The 17,259-nt window shown below is 42.5% G+C and overlaps 1 protein-coding gene and 1 pseudogene across 1 annotated transcript; both read left to right on the top strand.

Moving 5' to 3' along the window:
- The first annotated feature begins 360 nt into the window (after positions 1-360).
- LOC134202702 (chromatin-remodeling complex ATPase chain Iswi-like) lies at positions 361-2,453 on the top strand (annotated as a pseudogene).
- A 3,029-nt stretch (positions 2,454-5,482) lies between these two features.
- Positions 5,483-15,923, top strand: LOC134202708 (nuclear pore complex protein Nup58-like). The gene is made up of 2 exons (XM_062677718.1): positions 5,483-6,583; positions 15,250-15,923. The coding sequence occupies exons 1-2, from the start codon at positions 5,621-5,623 to the stop codon at positions 15,832-15,834; spliced, it is 1,548 nt and encodes a 515-aa protein (XP_062533702.1). The 5' UTR covers positions 5,483-5,620; the 3' UTR covers positions 15,835-15,923.
- Positions 15,924-17,259: the final 1,336 nt, after the last annotated feature.

Here is a 17,259-nt window from a genome sequence, read left to right as displayed (position 1 = left end):
CCATGGTACGAATACCATCAGTGTGTCATTAGTATAAGGGAATCTTGGTACTTTTGAGTGCTATAATATTTGAATTGAATGCAAAATGTTGAATTTGAATGTTTTTATCCCAGTGTAAAATTGTTGTTTTCACAGTGAAAACAATCAAAACAAAATTAGTAAAATATTCAAAATCACTTTCATGTTTATTCTTTCTGGCAACCATAACAACAAAAATGAAAAATCTGGCAGCCAATGACGATCTGTCAGGTAAGAAATTTGTGGAAGTTATGTTTACAAAGTGGCCTCTCACGAATCTATCGTCTGCTTGGTGAATTTGTGATTTTTCGGTGTGATGACAAACATAAACTACGCTAAGCCATGTACAGGGAGGACGAGCCCATTGCAACGGTGGATACAAACAGAAATTCCGTAAGTTTAAGGCCATTTAATTTAAGACATTAAAATGTGATGAGCCATTTCTCGACTCAGAATGGTGACTTAAATAAAAGACGCATCCGCGTCCGTCTTGCGAAATTTAAAACGGTGAATATAAGCTGACGAAATTTATGCTTGCGTTATTTTCAGAATGAGTCCAACTCCGACGCTACCTTGTCGCACACGAAAGATCCGGATTACGATGTTACGCTGGAAACGGCGAGGAAACGGACCCCATCAAGCGGTTTGATTTTCTCCCACTTTATGCTATCGGCCCCCGGCAAAGGGATCATCAAGCAGCCCACCAGCCAAGACGAAAGGCAAACCAAAGAAAGGAGCCGATTGAGGAGAGAAGCAACCCGCTCCTGTGGCGACCCGGAAGAGTGAGTAGTTTTGATTTTTGTATTTTGTACGCAATGCCAAGGGTGTATTCAGAAATTGGGCCGTAGGGGGGGTTGTAATTCCACAACAGTTTATGGTTTGGAAAATTTGCACGGCAAAAACTGTATTTCTATATTTTTTTTGCGTTTATAAGGAGAAAACATTTTTTTTAAATTATCCAACAGTTTGCAGCTCCGGCTTATCAAAATTTTTACAAAGCACGATTTTTTAAATTTTCATGCTTACATAAAAAGTCTTTATTATTTGAATTCAATCAAATGGTCTTATATCCTTAGCTTTTTAGAGAATGAAAGAAAGATAACGTTTGAAATGAATTTTTAATATTTCATATGTCTAGTACTTTCCATTTAATTCCACACAGTTTTGTTATCTTTGCAGATATATTTGTTTTGCACCCATCTCCATCGAACGACGGAACAGGGAGAAGATGAGGAGCTGTTGGCGTGTTCCACTTTGAAGCGTCCCCGCCGTATATCAAGGCTAGCGAGATACGAGACTACCAAACAAGAGGTCTGAAACGGATTATAATTTTTCTGTACGAATATAGAATCAACAGAATTCTGTAGACAATTTCCCTGTTGGATTATTTGAAGAGCTTGCGAAGCAATCCAGGACTGCACATTGTTATCGTGCCAAAATTGACGCTGCAGAACTGGGTCAACAAACTTGGACGGTGGTGTGCGATTTGATTGATTGAAGACCAGAAAATTAGGAATGTATTCATCAGGGATGTGCTGAGCTGATGCCTAGGAAAGGCCCATCGTACCAAGAAGGAAAAATCTGTGCTTTCGGAAATTTTGAGGGAGTTTGAGACGGCCAACCGCCTGTTGCTGACGTGATCGCCGCTGCTGAATAATGTTCATGAGTTGTGGGCTGTAAATTCGACGCAAACGAATGCACTGGGGATAACAAACTGATCGAACGTTTGCATGCGGTGTTTATTTATTTTAATTTAATAGTTGTTGAAGCCTTTCCTGCTCCGTCGATTGAAATCGGAATTAAAGGAGAGACTGCGCCGAAAAAGCAGGCCAAAATCTTTGTCGGACTGTCCAAGATGCAACGCGAGTGGTATTCGAAAATTCTCATGAAATATATCGACATTGTGAACGAAGCTGGTAAAATGGAAGAGATCCGCCTTATGAGGTGCACCCTCACCTGTTTTATGGTGCAGAGCCTGACCTCCATACAACACCGATTATCATTTGTTGAAGAACAGCGTAAAAATGGACGTTTTGGATAACTTGTTATTCAAACTTCAGGAGCAGGGATCTCGAGTACTGGTTTACGACGATGACATCGACCGTATTCTGCTGTGAAGTGAAGAGCAAACCGCAGAGCAAACTGCCAAACGACGGTTTACGGAATCGTAATTTATTCAAAATGAGTGAAGGTTTGTAGATTGTTGTTTATTATTTTGCCGGAATTTCCGCGCTGAAATTTCGAACCCATTATGTAGGGTTATGTTTGTAACAGTCCATGGTTGTTTGCATTCCATTTCAGCCGCTCCGGATGATATGTGGACCCCGTTCAAGCACCTCTTCAATAGTATCGACTGATTCCTGTCGGCGTCCGGCAGTAGCGCTGGGCAACAGCAGGAACAAAATGTGGCCAGTCTGGATGCGCTGCTGCGAAAGCATAAGCAGAATTTCACCACCCTGCTGCGAAATCCACCGAAGAATGCCAAAAGCCGGGAGGCAAGCCGGGACGGGATTACGGACGGAATAACGCTGCCTGAGTTTGGGTGGTGGACGAGAGTGTGATTATTTCCGATATGTACGATTTGAACGAGTACATTGCGCTGGAATTGCTTTGCACAGCGCAGCAGCAGATGCCGAATCATCCGGGGCTGCCGCGGGGCTAGGTGGTAGTATTGCTTAATTACGATGGGAGGAAGTCGCTGATTGCGAGCTTGAAGGAGCTGTTTCAGGCCCGGGTTGGTGTAAGTTGGTGCACGGATGCGCCGCACGAGATTACGCAGCTGATCACAGCGTACACGGATGTGGCTGATGGAGTGCTTAATAAAATCGTGGAGGGGAGTTGGACGTTCTGACGACGAATCGGGCGCTGGCTCCGCCGAAGCATCATCGTCAGGTGCTGGATTTGTTCGAGGAGATTCGGGTGCTGTTGGCAACGTATTTGTTAACCTGGGCGACACAGTGCGGGCTTCCACGGGAAACGACAGAGAAGATGATCCGATACTTGGCCAAGTACAAGTCGACGGTATTGAGCGGAGGACAATGTGACGCTGGCGCTTCAGATGGCGTTGATGTACGGGTTGGATATGAGCGTGATTCAGAGGTGGGAGGATGGGGAGCAGGTCGTGAAACGGCTGCCAATGGTGAGGGATCCGGAGTTCATCGAGAAGGTGATGGATTCAGTGTGTTCATGTTGGGAGTGCGAAGGTTTGTGATCGGTTTGTAAATTGTTTTTTCTTATTGTATATAAATATAGTATTCTTAAATAAAAATAATAAATGAAACGAAACGGAATATTTATTTTGAATACGTAAAATTTTATGCTGACATACTAGACTCAAATTGAAAGCGCGCATAACTTGTTGTTTTGAAAGCTAAAATGTTAATTCGAAAGTAAAATACACATTTAGTTTTGAGAGGAAAATGTTGTTTCGAAAAGTCAACTCCTGTGACAGTTCTTCCCGATGTGACATTCTTGCACTTGTAAATTTAACAGTCGTATACTTTCTACTGAAAATCACTAACGAATTTTCTTAACTTTACTAACGTTTCTTTGACTTTTACCAACTATTTTTTTTTTTGTGTGTATGTACAAGCGAAAGAGAGCGTGAACGAATAGAGCCTCTCTTTTGCACATACGACCTATTCTCAAAGCAATCTAGATTAGTGGATGGTGCAAAACGTAAACAAAAAATGGTGACGTACATAATTGCACGGCTTCTTATGGGAGCTCGTTTGAGTGTAGTAGTGAGAGCTTTTTCGCCGTACACGAATGTCACGCACACAGAATATGGATTTCCACACCTTAGTATCTATGCTCGTTGGGCAGAGCTCACAGGTTGACAGCTCGGTTCATGTAAAATTAAGGTAGGGGTTTTCAATACGCGAAATTATTAGGTTTTTCGAGATTGATTTAAAATAGTTCCCGCCCGGATAAAAAATACAATAGAGTTGCAATAAAATATCATAAAATCACAATACATTTTATTTATGAACATTAAATTCTATTGTTTTTATATCATACCAATTAAAGTGCCATATTGTTGTTCCAATAGACGTACAATAGATTCAATTGCCAGTAAAAAGTTGACAATAGAATCACAATAAATTCAATTCAATCAAAACGACGTATGTGATTTATCTGCTGCAGAACGTTGTAACATATATTTTTATCAAAATAACTGGAATGTTCACACGCAGTGCAGATTTCAGAGTCAGTGACGATGAACCTTTTCATAATGTATCGTTGAGGTGTATTCAATTGCAATAATAATGATTAGTTTCTAAATAGGAATAAAAATTAAATCTGAAAACTTCCAAGCTCATTTTCTCAGCTTGATCAAAATGTTACATACGCCGATTTGAAAAAGTTCCCGAGAAATAAAACTTTTTTGAGTGTATTGAGTGTGAGAAAAAGATGACTGTGAGAAAAAAAATCTCGCAGAACTCTTATAAAGTGCAAAAAGCGCAATAATTGTTTTGGATTTTTTTTATTAGGGCGTTCACCAAAATTCATTATATTTTGAATTTAAGGTTAGTATCGTGTTCAAAAGAAATTTATTTTTCTATCTCAATCACATGTTAAATTCCGTTCACTGAATCGGAAAAGTAAAGAATCGAAACAAAATTCTTACAGCAGCATCCACATGAAAAGAACAAAAAACAAAATTGGCATTTGTAAGGTTTCCACGCAAAGTAATGGGAGCTGTCAATTAGGGTCTCGCCGACATTTCTCACCAACACGAACGCAGGTTCGTGGTTGCAAACAATCCCATTTCATTTTTACGGTATATTGTAGTGGAGTTGACCATGAACCATAGTAGATTTTACCGTTGCGCGTTCATGGTAAAATTAAACGCACATTCTGTTCGAAACAAATGCGACATGTAGTCTGCACAAATCAAGTGGCGTTGTGCATTTAATTTAAACCATCAGAATGGTAATTTTTACGGCAGCGTTGTTCTCAGTGTAGCGCACAGCGGCATTTTTTGGTGATACTAGCGCTGATTTTGCACGGGATAACGGCGACATTCCAAAGTTATTTCAAAATGAACAGTAAAAAGTTATCACAACATAACGAGTGCAGCTTCAACGTCTGTTCTCTGTGATAAAATCCGTAAAATCCTGATAAAATCGATTGGTTTCGTCGGCACTCGACTTCGTCGGTGTATTGTGTATCCGGAATAAATTTATACCGCTTTTTATACCGAAGTTGGATTTTTCTCCAGATACAGGCAACTTTCCCAACTTCGGAAGTAGTGCGCTGGATTTGCCTAAAGATGCGCTAAACAACGCATCAATTAGTTTGACAAATAAAACTTCGGAAGAAAGTTCGGTTCGGAAGTCCCGACTTCCGAATTCTAACTTGGTGCTACGCCGACAATATCAGGAAATTTCCCATCTGTCAAATGTTTTATGCATGGGGTTATTTTATAAATAATTGAGTTTTTCCTAATCATCGTGTATTTTCATAAATGTGTCAGTCAAACTCAAATTCCAAAACGCGGACGCCCGTTTACCAAATAAATACGCGGTTTAGTTATCATATTAATACAAAATCGAGTAAAACTCTGTTTTCGGAAAGTGTAATCGACTAGACTTTCATAATGTCTGGTTTTAGTTTCGGAGCTCCGACGACGAGCGCACCATCGTTCTCGTTCGCCTCTTCCATAACAGCAGTCCCATCCGCAGGCACTTCTGCTGCAGCTGTTGCCAGTCCGCCAACGGGATTCTCGTTTGGTGCGACTCCGACGGCAACTGTCACGGCATTGCCAACAGCCGCAGCGCCAGCATTCGGTGCGTTGGCAAAACCGTCGTCAACCATAGCTCCTTTGGCGGCACCGGCAATCGGCACAGCAGCTCCGGCATTCAATTTCAGTGGTGGAACCTCGACGACACCAGCAACAACGACCACCACGTCTACGGGATTTGCACTACCGGGAGCTAGTGCACCCACAGCAGCGGTGGCGGCAGTCCCTGCTTTGGGAACTGGTTTAAGTTTGAACACGACACAAACATTGTCTCTTGGTGGCGGGTTTGGTACAACCTTTGAAGCTCCCAAGCCAGCAGTTGCTACAACCTTAACGCCCTCTGTAGCTACGTCCAGCACCGGAGGTGGACTTACAAAACCTATTGGATTAGGAGGAGTTGACATTAATGCGACCGCACCTAAATCCGTCGAAGGAAAACAGGATAGCACCAAGGCAAAGGAATTTCAGGTTCCGCAGGAAATTGTCAACACCGTAGAACAGCTGAAAGAATACATCAAAAAGCAGAAGTCATTCAGTTCGGACATTGCGCGGACATCCTCTCGCAAGTTGTACAATGTTTCCTCGGAAATCAGTCGGCTGAATTGGAGCCTGATCGACATATCCAACAGCGTGACGAATAATCAGTCGGCCATCAAGATGCTGCGGGCCGAAACGGGCAACATTATCCAGCAAGCCGACATGGCACAGAGGACCCACGACACACCGGCGGGACTGCAGTTCGAGAACACGATGCCGCTGCAGTACTTTATCGAGCTGATCCAGAAGTACGAGACTGATCTTCTCAATCTCAAACAGCAGGTATGCATTAGATTGAATATTAATATTAGCACTTAAGCACAAACATTATAATTATTTCCCTTAGTATGTTATGCGCACACATTCAATAATTTAACAATGGATCATTGCAAATACAATGAACTATTTTTCTTAATTTATCGGAAGGCCGTTTATCCTAATGGTTGTTTGGTGCAGTATCAGGGTTGTTACGACTACGTGGATTTCGCGATTTTCTCGGATTTCGCGTGGATTTACATAACGATTTTAGGGTTTTGCGCGGATTTAGTTTTAGGTGGAAATTTAATAAATAAAATGCTAAATCTAATAAGTTTATTTGAAAATTAGTTTGATGCCTATCTATGGGCTTTATTTTCATTAGCAAATGTTGTTGAGAGCAATTTTACGTAGGGTATTGAAATTATTTTTCGGATACCGTCCAATTCCTTATTTAATGGCAGGCATTACACTCTCAAGCATTATTTAAACAAATGTTATGAAGAGAGATACGCCACTTGTTGTCATTTTTGATCCATTCTAAAACACGACGCACAAAAACCATGTCTATTGAAGGACATGAACACTTATTTTCATCTTCCCAGTTTCTTTGTAATTCCATAATATTTGTCAGTTTCTGATTGGTTGTTTCTTTTACGATGAACCAAAAGATATTTTAGTTACTAGATAAAGATTGTCGCTGTCGTCGCTGTCCGGAACATCTTTTGCTGGCGAGGATAGGGGAGCTAAATGTCAAAGAAGGAAAATCCATACGATTTGACAGGTATGTACCACACATGTTTCGGACAGCAGAACAAAGGGAACCGAAGCGACAATCTTTATCTAGTAACTAAAATATCTTTTGATGAACCACTCAGCATGATATATTATATCATTCTTCAAAAGTCGTTAGGAATTCTTTCATAATATTGGAACATTTTATATTTCCTTTATAACATTCATCTAGAACGAATAAGGGCTTATACAACAATTGAAAACATAAAAATGTTCTGTGATTTGACTCATTTTAATAAGTTCTTCCGCAGAAAGTCGATCAAAAATTAGAAAATGATTCTCAAAAGTTATTTCTGGCGGTTTTTTTTATGATATTTTCGGTTAACTACGATTTTACAAGATTACCAACAGAAAACGAAGAAACTTCCTAAAGAAGTTTCCACAAAAACCCTATGATGATCCTTGTATAAAATCCTTGCAAATAAATTTCCACAGTGTAAAGAGGATTTCTATACAGCATTAAAAACCCGAAAAAACATTTTTGGAGGAATTTCCTGGAGCGGTGATCGATCGCAAGAATGACTAAAAAATAAAAAGAGTGCCGCCTTGAATTTACAAAAGAATGATAGCGATGATCGCAGAAATTTCTTTAATAAGTCCTCAAAAATAGAACCGGGAGTTTTTCCGCAAGAAGTCACCAATCAATGTCTGCAAAACTTTCTTAAGCGATTTCCGTAGGAATTCATAAAGGGATTTCTGCAAGTAAGCTCTGAAGATTTTCCGCAGGTTATTTGTGGAGAATTTACTTGTACTCACGACAAAATTCCCAAATGAATTACAAAATAATTTCCCTGGGGAATTTTTGTAAGAATACTCGGAGGAATTCCCACAGCTAATTTGGAGCGACTTCTGTACTTCAGTTTGATTTATGTAAACATTTCCATGAAAATTTCAGGAGGATGACACAAAAGATGAATTTCTACATGAGTTCTCGGAGTTTTAAAATGAAATTCCAGTAAGAATGGTCAAACAAATTTCTGCATGAACTTTTAGAAAAGCTTGTTCCAAGAATTGAAGGAAAAAACGGACTAATTTCTGTTGGAGTTTACGCAAATTATTCTGCTGTATTTCCAAAGAAATTTCTTCTGAAATTTCTAAAAATATTCCTCTGGAATTTTTGAAGGAATTTACGCTTGATTCTGACTTAAAAATCAACGGAGCTTGAGCAGCTATGTTAGCTTTTGTATTATTTGTTTCTTGATATGAATTTAAATATTTGTTTTACAGAAGTTTTGTTTAAAAACGGAGCTTCATTGTCTAATTCCTTAATATCTACGGAAGTTTGTCTTGTGATCAAAAACTACAACAAAGCTGCGTAATTAATTACTTCAAAAGAAATTGCGGTTTTGGCAGACTTTTTAATATTTGCCACGTTTATCTTTAATCAATTATTATCAAACCTGGCCTTAACATCTATCAACAAAAAAAAAACCCTGACAATAACGGAACAAAACATGCCAAAGCCATAATCTAATCCAAAAAGCGGTGCTTATGCAAATAGTTTTGACTCTTAAGTTCTTGTTCTCTTAGTGGTGAATAAGACCATTTAGAAGGGGGGTAATCAGTGTTGGTAGATGCTCAAATCAGTTTCCGCTCAACTTCTGAGACGAGCAAACGTGTTTTCGATTACGCTCTCCAAACGTCAAGCGATTTAATCCGGTGGTTTATTTTTCATCTGTCCGTGCCGCGTCGCGCGCTTTAGTGTTTCGCGATGAGGCGAGAAAACACTTTCCGAATAGACTATTCGCGCTTTCCAGTGAAGCCATCTTTCGAGAAGGTGCATGGCTTTTGCCGCACAGTTCTAGGACTGCAGAAAGACGATGTAGTGAGATTTCAGTGCCACCGCGGTGAACAATGTGCGTTCGTCAAGATGAAAGACCTGACGCTCGCACAAAAAATCGTGGACGAACACGACGAAAAGCATGAGGTGGATATTGCGGGGAAGAAGCACCAGCTCCGTATAACTATGGAAGATGGAAGTGTGGAAGGGAAAGTGCACGATCTGCCGGAAAACGTTTCCGAAGAGAAGATTGTGGAATTTCTCAGTGCGTTCGGGGAAGTGATTTCGTTGCGGGAATTAACGTGGGGTGATGGTTTCGAGTTCGGTGGCATCCCGCTCGGTATATGGTCGGCTCGTATGCTGATTCAGCGAAACATTGACTCGTGGGTCACGATCGATGGACAACAAGCATACGTCCACTACAAGGGCCAGGTTGCCTCTTGCAAACACTGCATAGAGCAGGCCCATACTGGCATATCTTGTGTGCAGAACAAGAAACTGCTGGTTCAAAAGAGTTACGCGAATGTGACGAAACAAACTGGGCCACGACAACCGCCGAAGAAGACGAACGGTGCGAAACCTCCGATCGTCAAACCGGTCGAACAACGCTCCGTCGCTCCACCACCAGCTTCGCTGGAGGCCTTTCCCGAGCTACCGAAGCCGCCGAGTCAGAACGAACCGTTTGGCTCAAACAACCCCAGCCCGTTGTTGCAAGCACCACAAGAGCGCCGCTCATCGTCGTCGTCGATGCGGAAGAACCCACAAAGCGCCGAAGTGGCCTTGGTGGATGTTTTTAGAAAACCTATTAGCGCAATTCGCTCGTAAAGTCGAACAGCCGGCAACGAGATGGATGACTCGTCAACATCTACGAGGAGTAGCCGAAGCCGAGGTCGCCCGCCCGGTAAGAAGCAACGATACGACGAGCAAGACGAGAACTAATATCTTTAAATGGCTCTCATGTCCTATAATCTCGCATCAATAAACATAGGAACCATCACCAACCCTACGAAGCTGAACGCGCTCCGAAATTTTATTAGCAGCCAATGTCTTGATATCGTGTGCCTGCAGGAAGTCGAAAACGAACTTTCCTTGCCTGGCTTTGTCGTTTTCGCGAATGTGGACCACACGAGGAGAGGCACAGCTATTGCGGTGAAGGAGCACATCCAGGTCACTCAGGTTGAGAAGAGTCTGGACAGCCGACTGATCGCGCTCAGAATACACGACACAACCATCTGCAACGTTTACGCTCCCTCCGGCTCTGCGCAGCGAGCGGCCAGAGAAGATTTTTTCAATGGCACGCTGGCATATTATCTCCGCCACCACACTGAAAACGTCATCCTCGCTGGCGATTTCAATTGCGTGCTCCGTGCGTGCGATTCGTCCAGCCCGAATACTAGTCCATCCCTTAAAACCTCCGTACGGCAGGTGCAGCTGCACGATGCGTGGGAGATGCTGTGCCCACGAGATGCCGGCTTTACGTACATCAATCGAAACGCGCGGTCTCGACTCGACCGTATTTACGTAAGCCGGGGACTACGCGACAAAGTGCAGTCCGCCTTCACACACGTCTGCTGCTTCACAGACCATAAAGCGCTTACGGTCAGAATATGTCTCCCTCCACTGGGACATGATGAGCCGGGGCGCGGTTTTTGGGCCCTTCGACGCATCTCCTTACCGATGAAAACGTTGCCGAGTTCCAGTATAAGTGGCAATACTGGACTCGACAACGCAGAAACTATGGGACATGTATGGATTGGAGGCTGTCGTACGCTAAGCCTAAAATCAAGTCGTTTTTTAACCCTTTCCCGCCCACGACTTTTTTCAAAGATTTCAATAGGAAGGAATCATCTTTGAGAAAAATGCTAGAACAAAAGTTATTTGGCATAGCCAAAATTAGTGGAAATCGAAAAAAAAAGTTTTTGATTGTAAATCAATAGTTAATTGATTGTTTTTAATAGTTTCACTATTTGTACTCAAAATTGATTATATTTCCAGTCTAATGGAACCATAAAGATGTGTCCAATATTCCTCTTTGTTGTTGAAACAATTCGATGAAGGTTAGAAGGTGCAAAATTTGATGGTGCACCACAGACACCATGGGCGGGAGAGGGTTAAGTGGAAATCTCGATCTGTTTTTGACGAATTTCACGATGCGCACCAACATCTCTATGCGCAGTTACGGCAAGCGTACGACGGCTACCAGCAGCCACAATTGATAACTACAATCAATCGGCTGAAAGGAGAAATGTTGGCACTGCAGCGTAATTTCTCGCACATGTTTATGCGCATCAACGAGACGCATCTGGCCGGCGAACCAATGTCGATCTTCCAACTGAGGGAAAGACGACGAAAGAAAACCGTAATTACACAGCTGCAGACGGGAGAGAACGAATTTGTCGCCGACCTCAGGCGATAGAAATGAAGCTGCTTGATTTCTTCTCGAGCCTCTATGCAGAAGAAGCAGCAGAAAACGGCGAAAATAACAACGACGGGAACGATTTTGCATGCGAACGCGTAATTCCTCCGGACGACCCGTCGAACGAAGCGTGCATGGAGGAGATAACAACAGCAGAGATCCTCTCTGCTATCAGGGCAAGCGCACCCAAACGATCCCCCGGTGCCGACGGGATCCCAAGAGAATTTTATCTCCGCATGTTCGACGTAATTCACCGCGAATTGAACCTGCTGCTGAATGAAGCACTCACCGGCAATCTCCCCAATGCCTTCGTGGAGGGTATTATCGTGCTGGTGAAGAAAAAGGGAGGTGATAACACCGCCCGAGCATACCGGCCCATATCGCTGCTCAACAGCGATTACAAGTTGCTTTCTCGTATCCTCAAAATCCGGCTAGAGCGCGTCATGCGAGCCCATCGTGTGCTGAGCGACGGACAGAAAAGTTCGAACTCAGAACGCAATATCTTTCAAGCTACTCTCGCTCTCAAATATCGGATTGCCAGCCTTCGTCACCACCGTCGCACCGGTAAACTCATCAGTTTCGATCTGGAGAACGCCTTCGATCGGGTACGTCATTCGTTCTTGTTCGGCACCATGCGGTCGCTCGGTTTCAACGAGGAACTCATCGCTCTTCTCGCGCGCATAGCTATTCGGTCCACATCCAGGCTGCTTATCAATGGGCACCTCTATCGATCGTTCGAGATCGCTCGGTCGGTGCGGCAAGGGGACCCGTTGTCGATGCATCTCTTTGTACTGTATCTCCATCCACTGATATGCAGACAAGCGTGTGGGGATGATTTGCTTGTGGCATATGCGGACGACATCAGCGTCATCGTCACAACAGAGGCACGGATAGGAATGATCCGTGAAATATTTAACCGTTTCTGTGCAGCAGCCGGCGCAAAACTAAATTTGCGCAAAACGATGTCGATTGATGTTGGGTATTGCGAAGGTAATATCATCGATATTCCGTGGCTGCAAACGGCAAACGTCGTCAAAATTCTAGGTATCACCTTCGCGAACTCGATACGATTGATGACGACGTTAAATTGGAATGCAATGGTGGGGAAGTTCTCCCAACAAATGTGGCTTCACGCTTTTCGCACTCTGACGCTACACCAGAAGGTGATTATGTTAAACACTTTCGGCACAGCAAAATTATGGTACCTCTCATCGGTATTGGATACAAACAGCTGCCTTCAATACACCGTTCGCAACTCTACCTGTTTGTGAATGGTAAAACCGTGCATCGGAAGCTGCTTCATACAATGCAGAGAGCAGCAGACGACAACTGCACCCATTGCGGGAACCATTTACAAGAAACGCTCCAGCACAAATTTTGCTCTTGTCCTCGTGTCGGCCCGGCTTGGACGGTCCTACAGCAGAGAATAGCAGGGCTTATGAACGGATGGAGAAGATTCTCTTACGAAGAGTTGGCGATACCTACACTGGCAGGGCTGAACAAACGTAAACGAGTGGAGATTCTACAAATGTTAACGAATTACATCAACTTTGTTAATTTAAGTAACGATGCTATAGATGTAAACTCATTAGTCTTCCACTTGGACGTTAATTTTTAAAACTGTAAAAACGTTTAATTATAAATGAACTACAAATAAACTGAATTTTAAACCACAAAAAAAAATCGAATGAAATTAAGATGAAAAAAAAAATCTAACTCACCGAAGCCTCATGCGCGAGCTGACTCGCATTCGATTCTGCAGGGAGAGCATCGCGCATGAGTTTTTCACGCAGAATAGCATCGTTTCGCTCATTCGCCGAAAAATGATTTCGCTCCAAAAAGTGTCAAAACCCAATCGAAGCGTATTTTATGTTTAGGTATGAATTTATTATCTATTGTTTTAAGTAAAGAAAGTTATTCCGATGAATTTAACAAAGAATAAAACACAGAAATCATGTAATGATGCAAAAATCATGTAATGTAATCATGATGGCGCGGATTTGGGGAGGAATTGATATCATGTCGCGCGGAAATGGCGCGGATTTGATTTTAGTCGGCGCGGATTTGGCGCGGAAAATATCTCAGGATCTTCGTAACAACCCTGAGTATGAATAAAGCACTGATACTAAAACTGGTTATGGTTGATAAAGGCATTGATATTTAATATGTTCTGCCATTTTCTTACGCTCCTTAATTTAAACGGTTTAGAATGGTCGACAATCAACTGCGAATCAGGATGAAGAATTTAGGATAATTGTTGTTACACCATAGCCTTCACTAAATATTTCAGTTCAGTCGTTTTATTTTGTCAGTGCAATATATTTTTGAATTGAAGAGAAAAAATATGAAAAAAAAACATTTTTCTACATTAGCGATCGACCATGAAATCTTAGTCTTGCTGTCGGTTGCCTTTAGCGGTGCAATCTGAGCGATACGATAAGCAGTCGCTAGCTATCAACAAAATCGAATCGCTATTGCTACCACTGCTTCCGATCATCGTTAACCATCGAATGATGAAAACGGATTTGTACTTAGGGTATGATGGCCGATGGGCCAAGATGGGTCGCCTAAGGCGAACCCTGAATATCTCAAACAAAACAGAAACATTTTAATTCAACTTTTCAACATGGATTTATAAAAATAGCTCATAATCTGTAAGCCAGGGGTATGAAATAACAAAAACTCCACTTTTTATTCCATTTCGAGTCATTAAAGTAGAAGTCTATTTTTCTGACAATCAAAAAATAGCGGGTTAAGGTGGATCAAACAGCGGGGCAAGATGGATTACCTTTAAATACTGCAATTAATATTGTTTTTATTCCCAATATTGAATTACACACAGATAGATAGCTTGATTGCCAATGATTATATTGAATAAAAAATAATGTTTAAGCCTTGGATGAAGAAATGGCTCTACATTTAAAAATGTCTGCAAATTCTTATGAAAACAAGCCGTCTAAGTATTGCTTTCTTAAAGACAAAAAATAGACATTTTCAATAAACAAATTTTCGTTCTACTGACGTTACTACCAGATAGCTAGCAATCTATTCTTCCTGTTGGATGCATTAGTTGACTAAAATAGTTTGAATTAAGAGCACAATCGCCATTCCAAAAATCAAGTTCAGAATCAATTAAGCCCATTTGAAAAAAGTTCCTAGAAATATGTTTTGAATACGAACTTCAGGGCACTTCAGAATGTGCTGACCCATCGTGCCCCATTTGTAAGTTCATGTTAGAATGTCTAATTTTCGATCAAATTTATTTATTTCAACGCAGTTAGTATAACACCACCTACATTACTTATAATACGTTCACTATGTTACTAAAAATGTTTAAATTTTACATTGCTCGACGAGATTACACGTTTTATAGAAAGTGTGTTTCGCATAAGAAACAATGCTGAAAAATATTTTACCTTGCCATACTCTACCAAAATAAAATTTTATCATCAAATCGAGTGATAATAAAGTAGAACCAAATTATTTCTCCTACAAAGTCATAATCTTCACATGTACTCATAATTTTTCGATTAAGGTTTAAGGTCTTGGCCTCTTTCTTCACGTCCGCTTAAAAGAGTCACCCATACGTTTGAATGTTGATGTTGATACGCTATCGCTCGTTTGTGATCAATAATTCGGATGAATATCTGCCATGAAGTGTCGTGTTGACTTTGAATTGACATTTGCTTCTCTCAATTTCAGGTCGAACTCACGGAGAAGCACATGCAGTCGCTGACCGTACCACAGCACTTCACCGCCACAGACCTCAAGCGAGGTCTCCAGCAAATTCACGAGAGCTTCATCGCCCTTGCGGGTCGGTTACACGAAACCCATCAGAAAGTTGAATCGCAGAAGGAACGATACATGAACCTTCGGCGCTATCTGCTGCGTGACAACACGGACGTGTTTGATGGTCAATCATCCGGGCAGTCTGCCAGTCAGGTTCGATTCTCCAGCGCGATTTCCACCGGACCGACTCCATTTTCGCCACTCATGGGCCCCGTCAATCCCGGACTTGTCCCGAAAACAACCCAGGACTCGACCTTGTGGCCTCGTGGTTCCGGTTTCGGATCGGCTTCCGGTTCGATGATGGGAATTGCCGGTCCCAGCGGTATGACAACAGGAGCATTCGGTTCGACCATGGGTAACATGGGAACAGCTAATACCAGTAGTCTCGGAAAGACCTTCGGCGACGGAAGTGGGGCTCCCGCGACGACGGCCACATTCGGATCGGGTGGATTCAATCTGCAGACGCCGCCGCTGGGGAGCAAGCGAAATAAACACTAGAATAATGAGAAAAAAAAATCTTCGCTAATTGTGTGTTTAGTTATTTATGTATGATTCGTTAAACTCGAAAATATAAGTGACAAACGGAATGCAAGGAGTTTAAATTTATGTCGAAAACGAAGCTGATACTAAAGCTAGCTAAAACAAGTTCTGATTGTTTATTAACATGTGTGTCACTTCCACAATTGTATCAGATTATAAATATAACAAACTCACAATCACAGGGAAATCAGAATAATGTTTTTAACCTACAGCGTCTGAATTGAAGTCGAGTAAGTGAACAGTTACAAGTGCAACAGTTTGTAACTATAGTTATTTATTTTTATGAACACTTCTATCCAGGGTTTTGGTTTTGTCAATACCAAAACCGTATTGGGGGAAATTACCTTACCTAAACTTCCGGTCCATTGCAGCATAATAGTTCATATATTCTTGTTCTGTACACAGAAAAAAAAGTTGGGGTTCTAACATTTTCTAATTCCATTCCAACAATAGAAATTTGGTATTTTTAAGCTCACCCGTCCCACTAAAACCAAAAGCCTAGCCTCTTGCACGCGTAGTCGACATGGCTGGCGAAGGTCAGCTTGTCGTCTATTACGACCCCAAGGAGCTTCAAACTCCGCTTTGATGCGATCGCGACTTCATCCACGTGAATCACTGCATGTTGAACCGACTTGCGGTTGTTGACGATAACCACCTCCGTCTTATGTTGAGCGAGCTGCAGGCCTCTAACGCTCATCCAATCCTCCACCGTGCTGATCGCGTGTGCTACCTCGGGAATTGACTCCCCGTAGACCTCCAAGGTTACGTCAACTGCAAAACCGACAATCTTAACACCAGGAGGGAACTTTAGCTTCAGAACCCGGTCATACATAAGGTTCCATAGTACCGGGCCCAGTATTGAACCTTGCGAAACGCTTCTCTGACCGGCATCGGTCTCGTATAATAGTACACGGTAATCCTCGCCAATCTATCTGGGGACCGTTCAGCGGGTGAAGAGCTCCCTTTGGTCTTGGCCATCACTATCCTGTAGGAGTCACCCCACGGATTCTCGTTGCCTCCTTCGCATAGGTTGTCGAAACACGCTTTTTTACTGCTCTTGATGGCCTTGTTAAAGGCCAGTTTCGCAGCTCGAAACACTTCACGGCGGTCCGCTCTTTCACCCTCGGTGCGGGCACGTTGCATCCTTCGTCTAGCCTTGAGGCAGGTTGATCGAAGGGCGACAATCTCGGGACTCCACCAGTATACTGGCCGTCTGCCATTTCTCGGCATGGTGGCATCACACGCGCGTGATAGGACAGCTACCAACGCATCCCCGCTTAGACCTTCAGTGTTGGCTTCCAGTCCCAAGGCCGCGGTGAAAACTTCGCTGTCGAAGTGATTGGTGCTCCACCCACGGACCTGACAGGGATCCCCGGATCTCGG

The sequence above is a fragment of the Armigeres subalbatus genome, unplaced genomic scaffold (assembly GCF_024139115.2).
Source record: "Armigeres subalbatus isolate Guangzhou_Male unplaced genomic scaffold, GZ_Asu_2 Contig1366, whole genome shotgun sequence".
Classification (NCBI taxonomy): domain Eukaryota; kingdom Metazoa; phylum Arthropoda; class Insecta; order Diptera; family Culicidae; genus Armigeres; species Armigeres subalbatus.
The sequence above is the reverse complement of the archived record's forward strand: the minus strand, read 5'-3'. Positions and strand labels throughout refer to the sequence as shown.

Bases quoted from the DNA above. Each gene is read 5' to 3' on its own strand.
- LOC134202708 (XM_062677718.1), top strand. From the start codon at position 5,621: ATGTCTGGTTTTAGTTTCGGAGCTCCGACGACGAGCGCACCATCGTTC. The intron at 6,584-15,249 runs GTATGCATTAGA...TCTCAATTTCAG, and splicing joins TTCTCAATCTCAAACAGCAG to GTCGAACTCACGGAGAAGCA.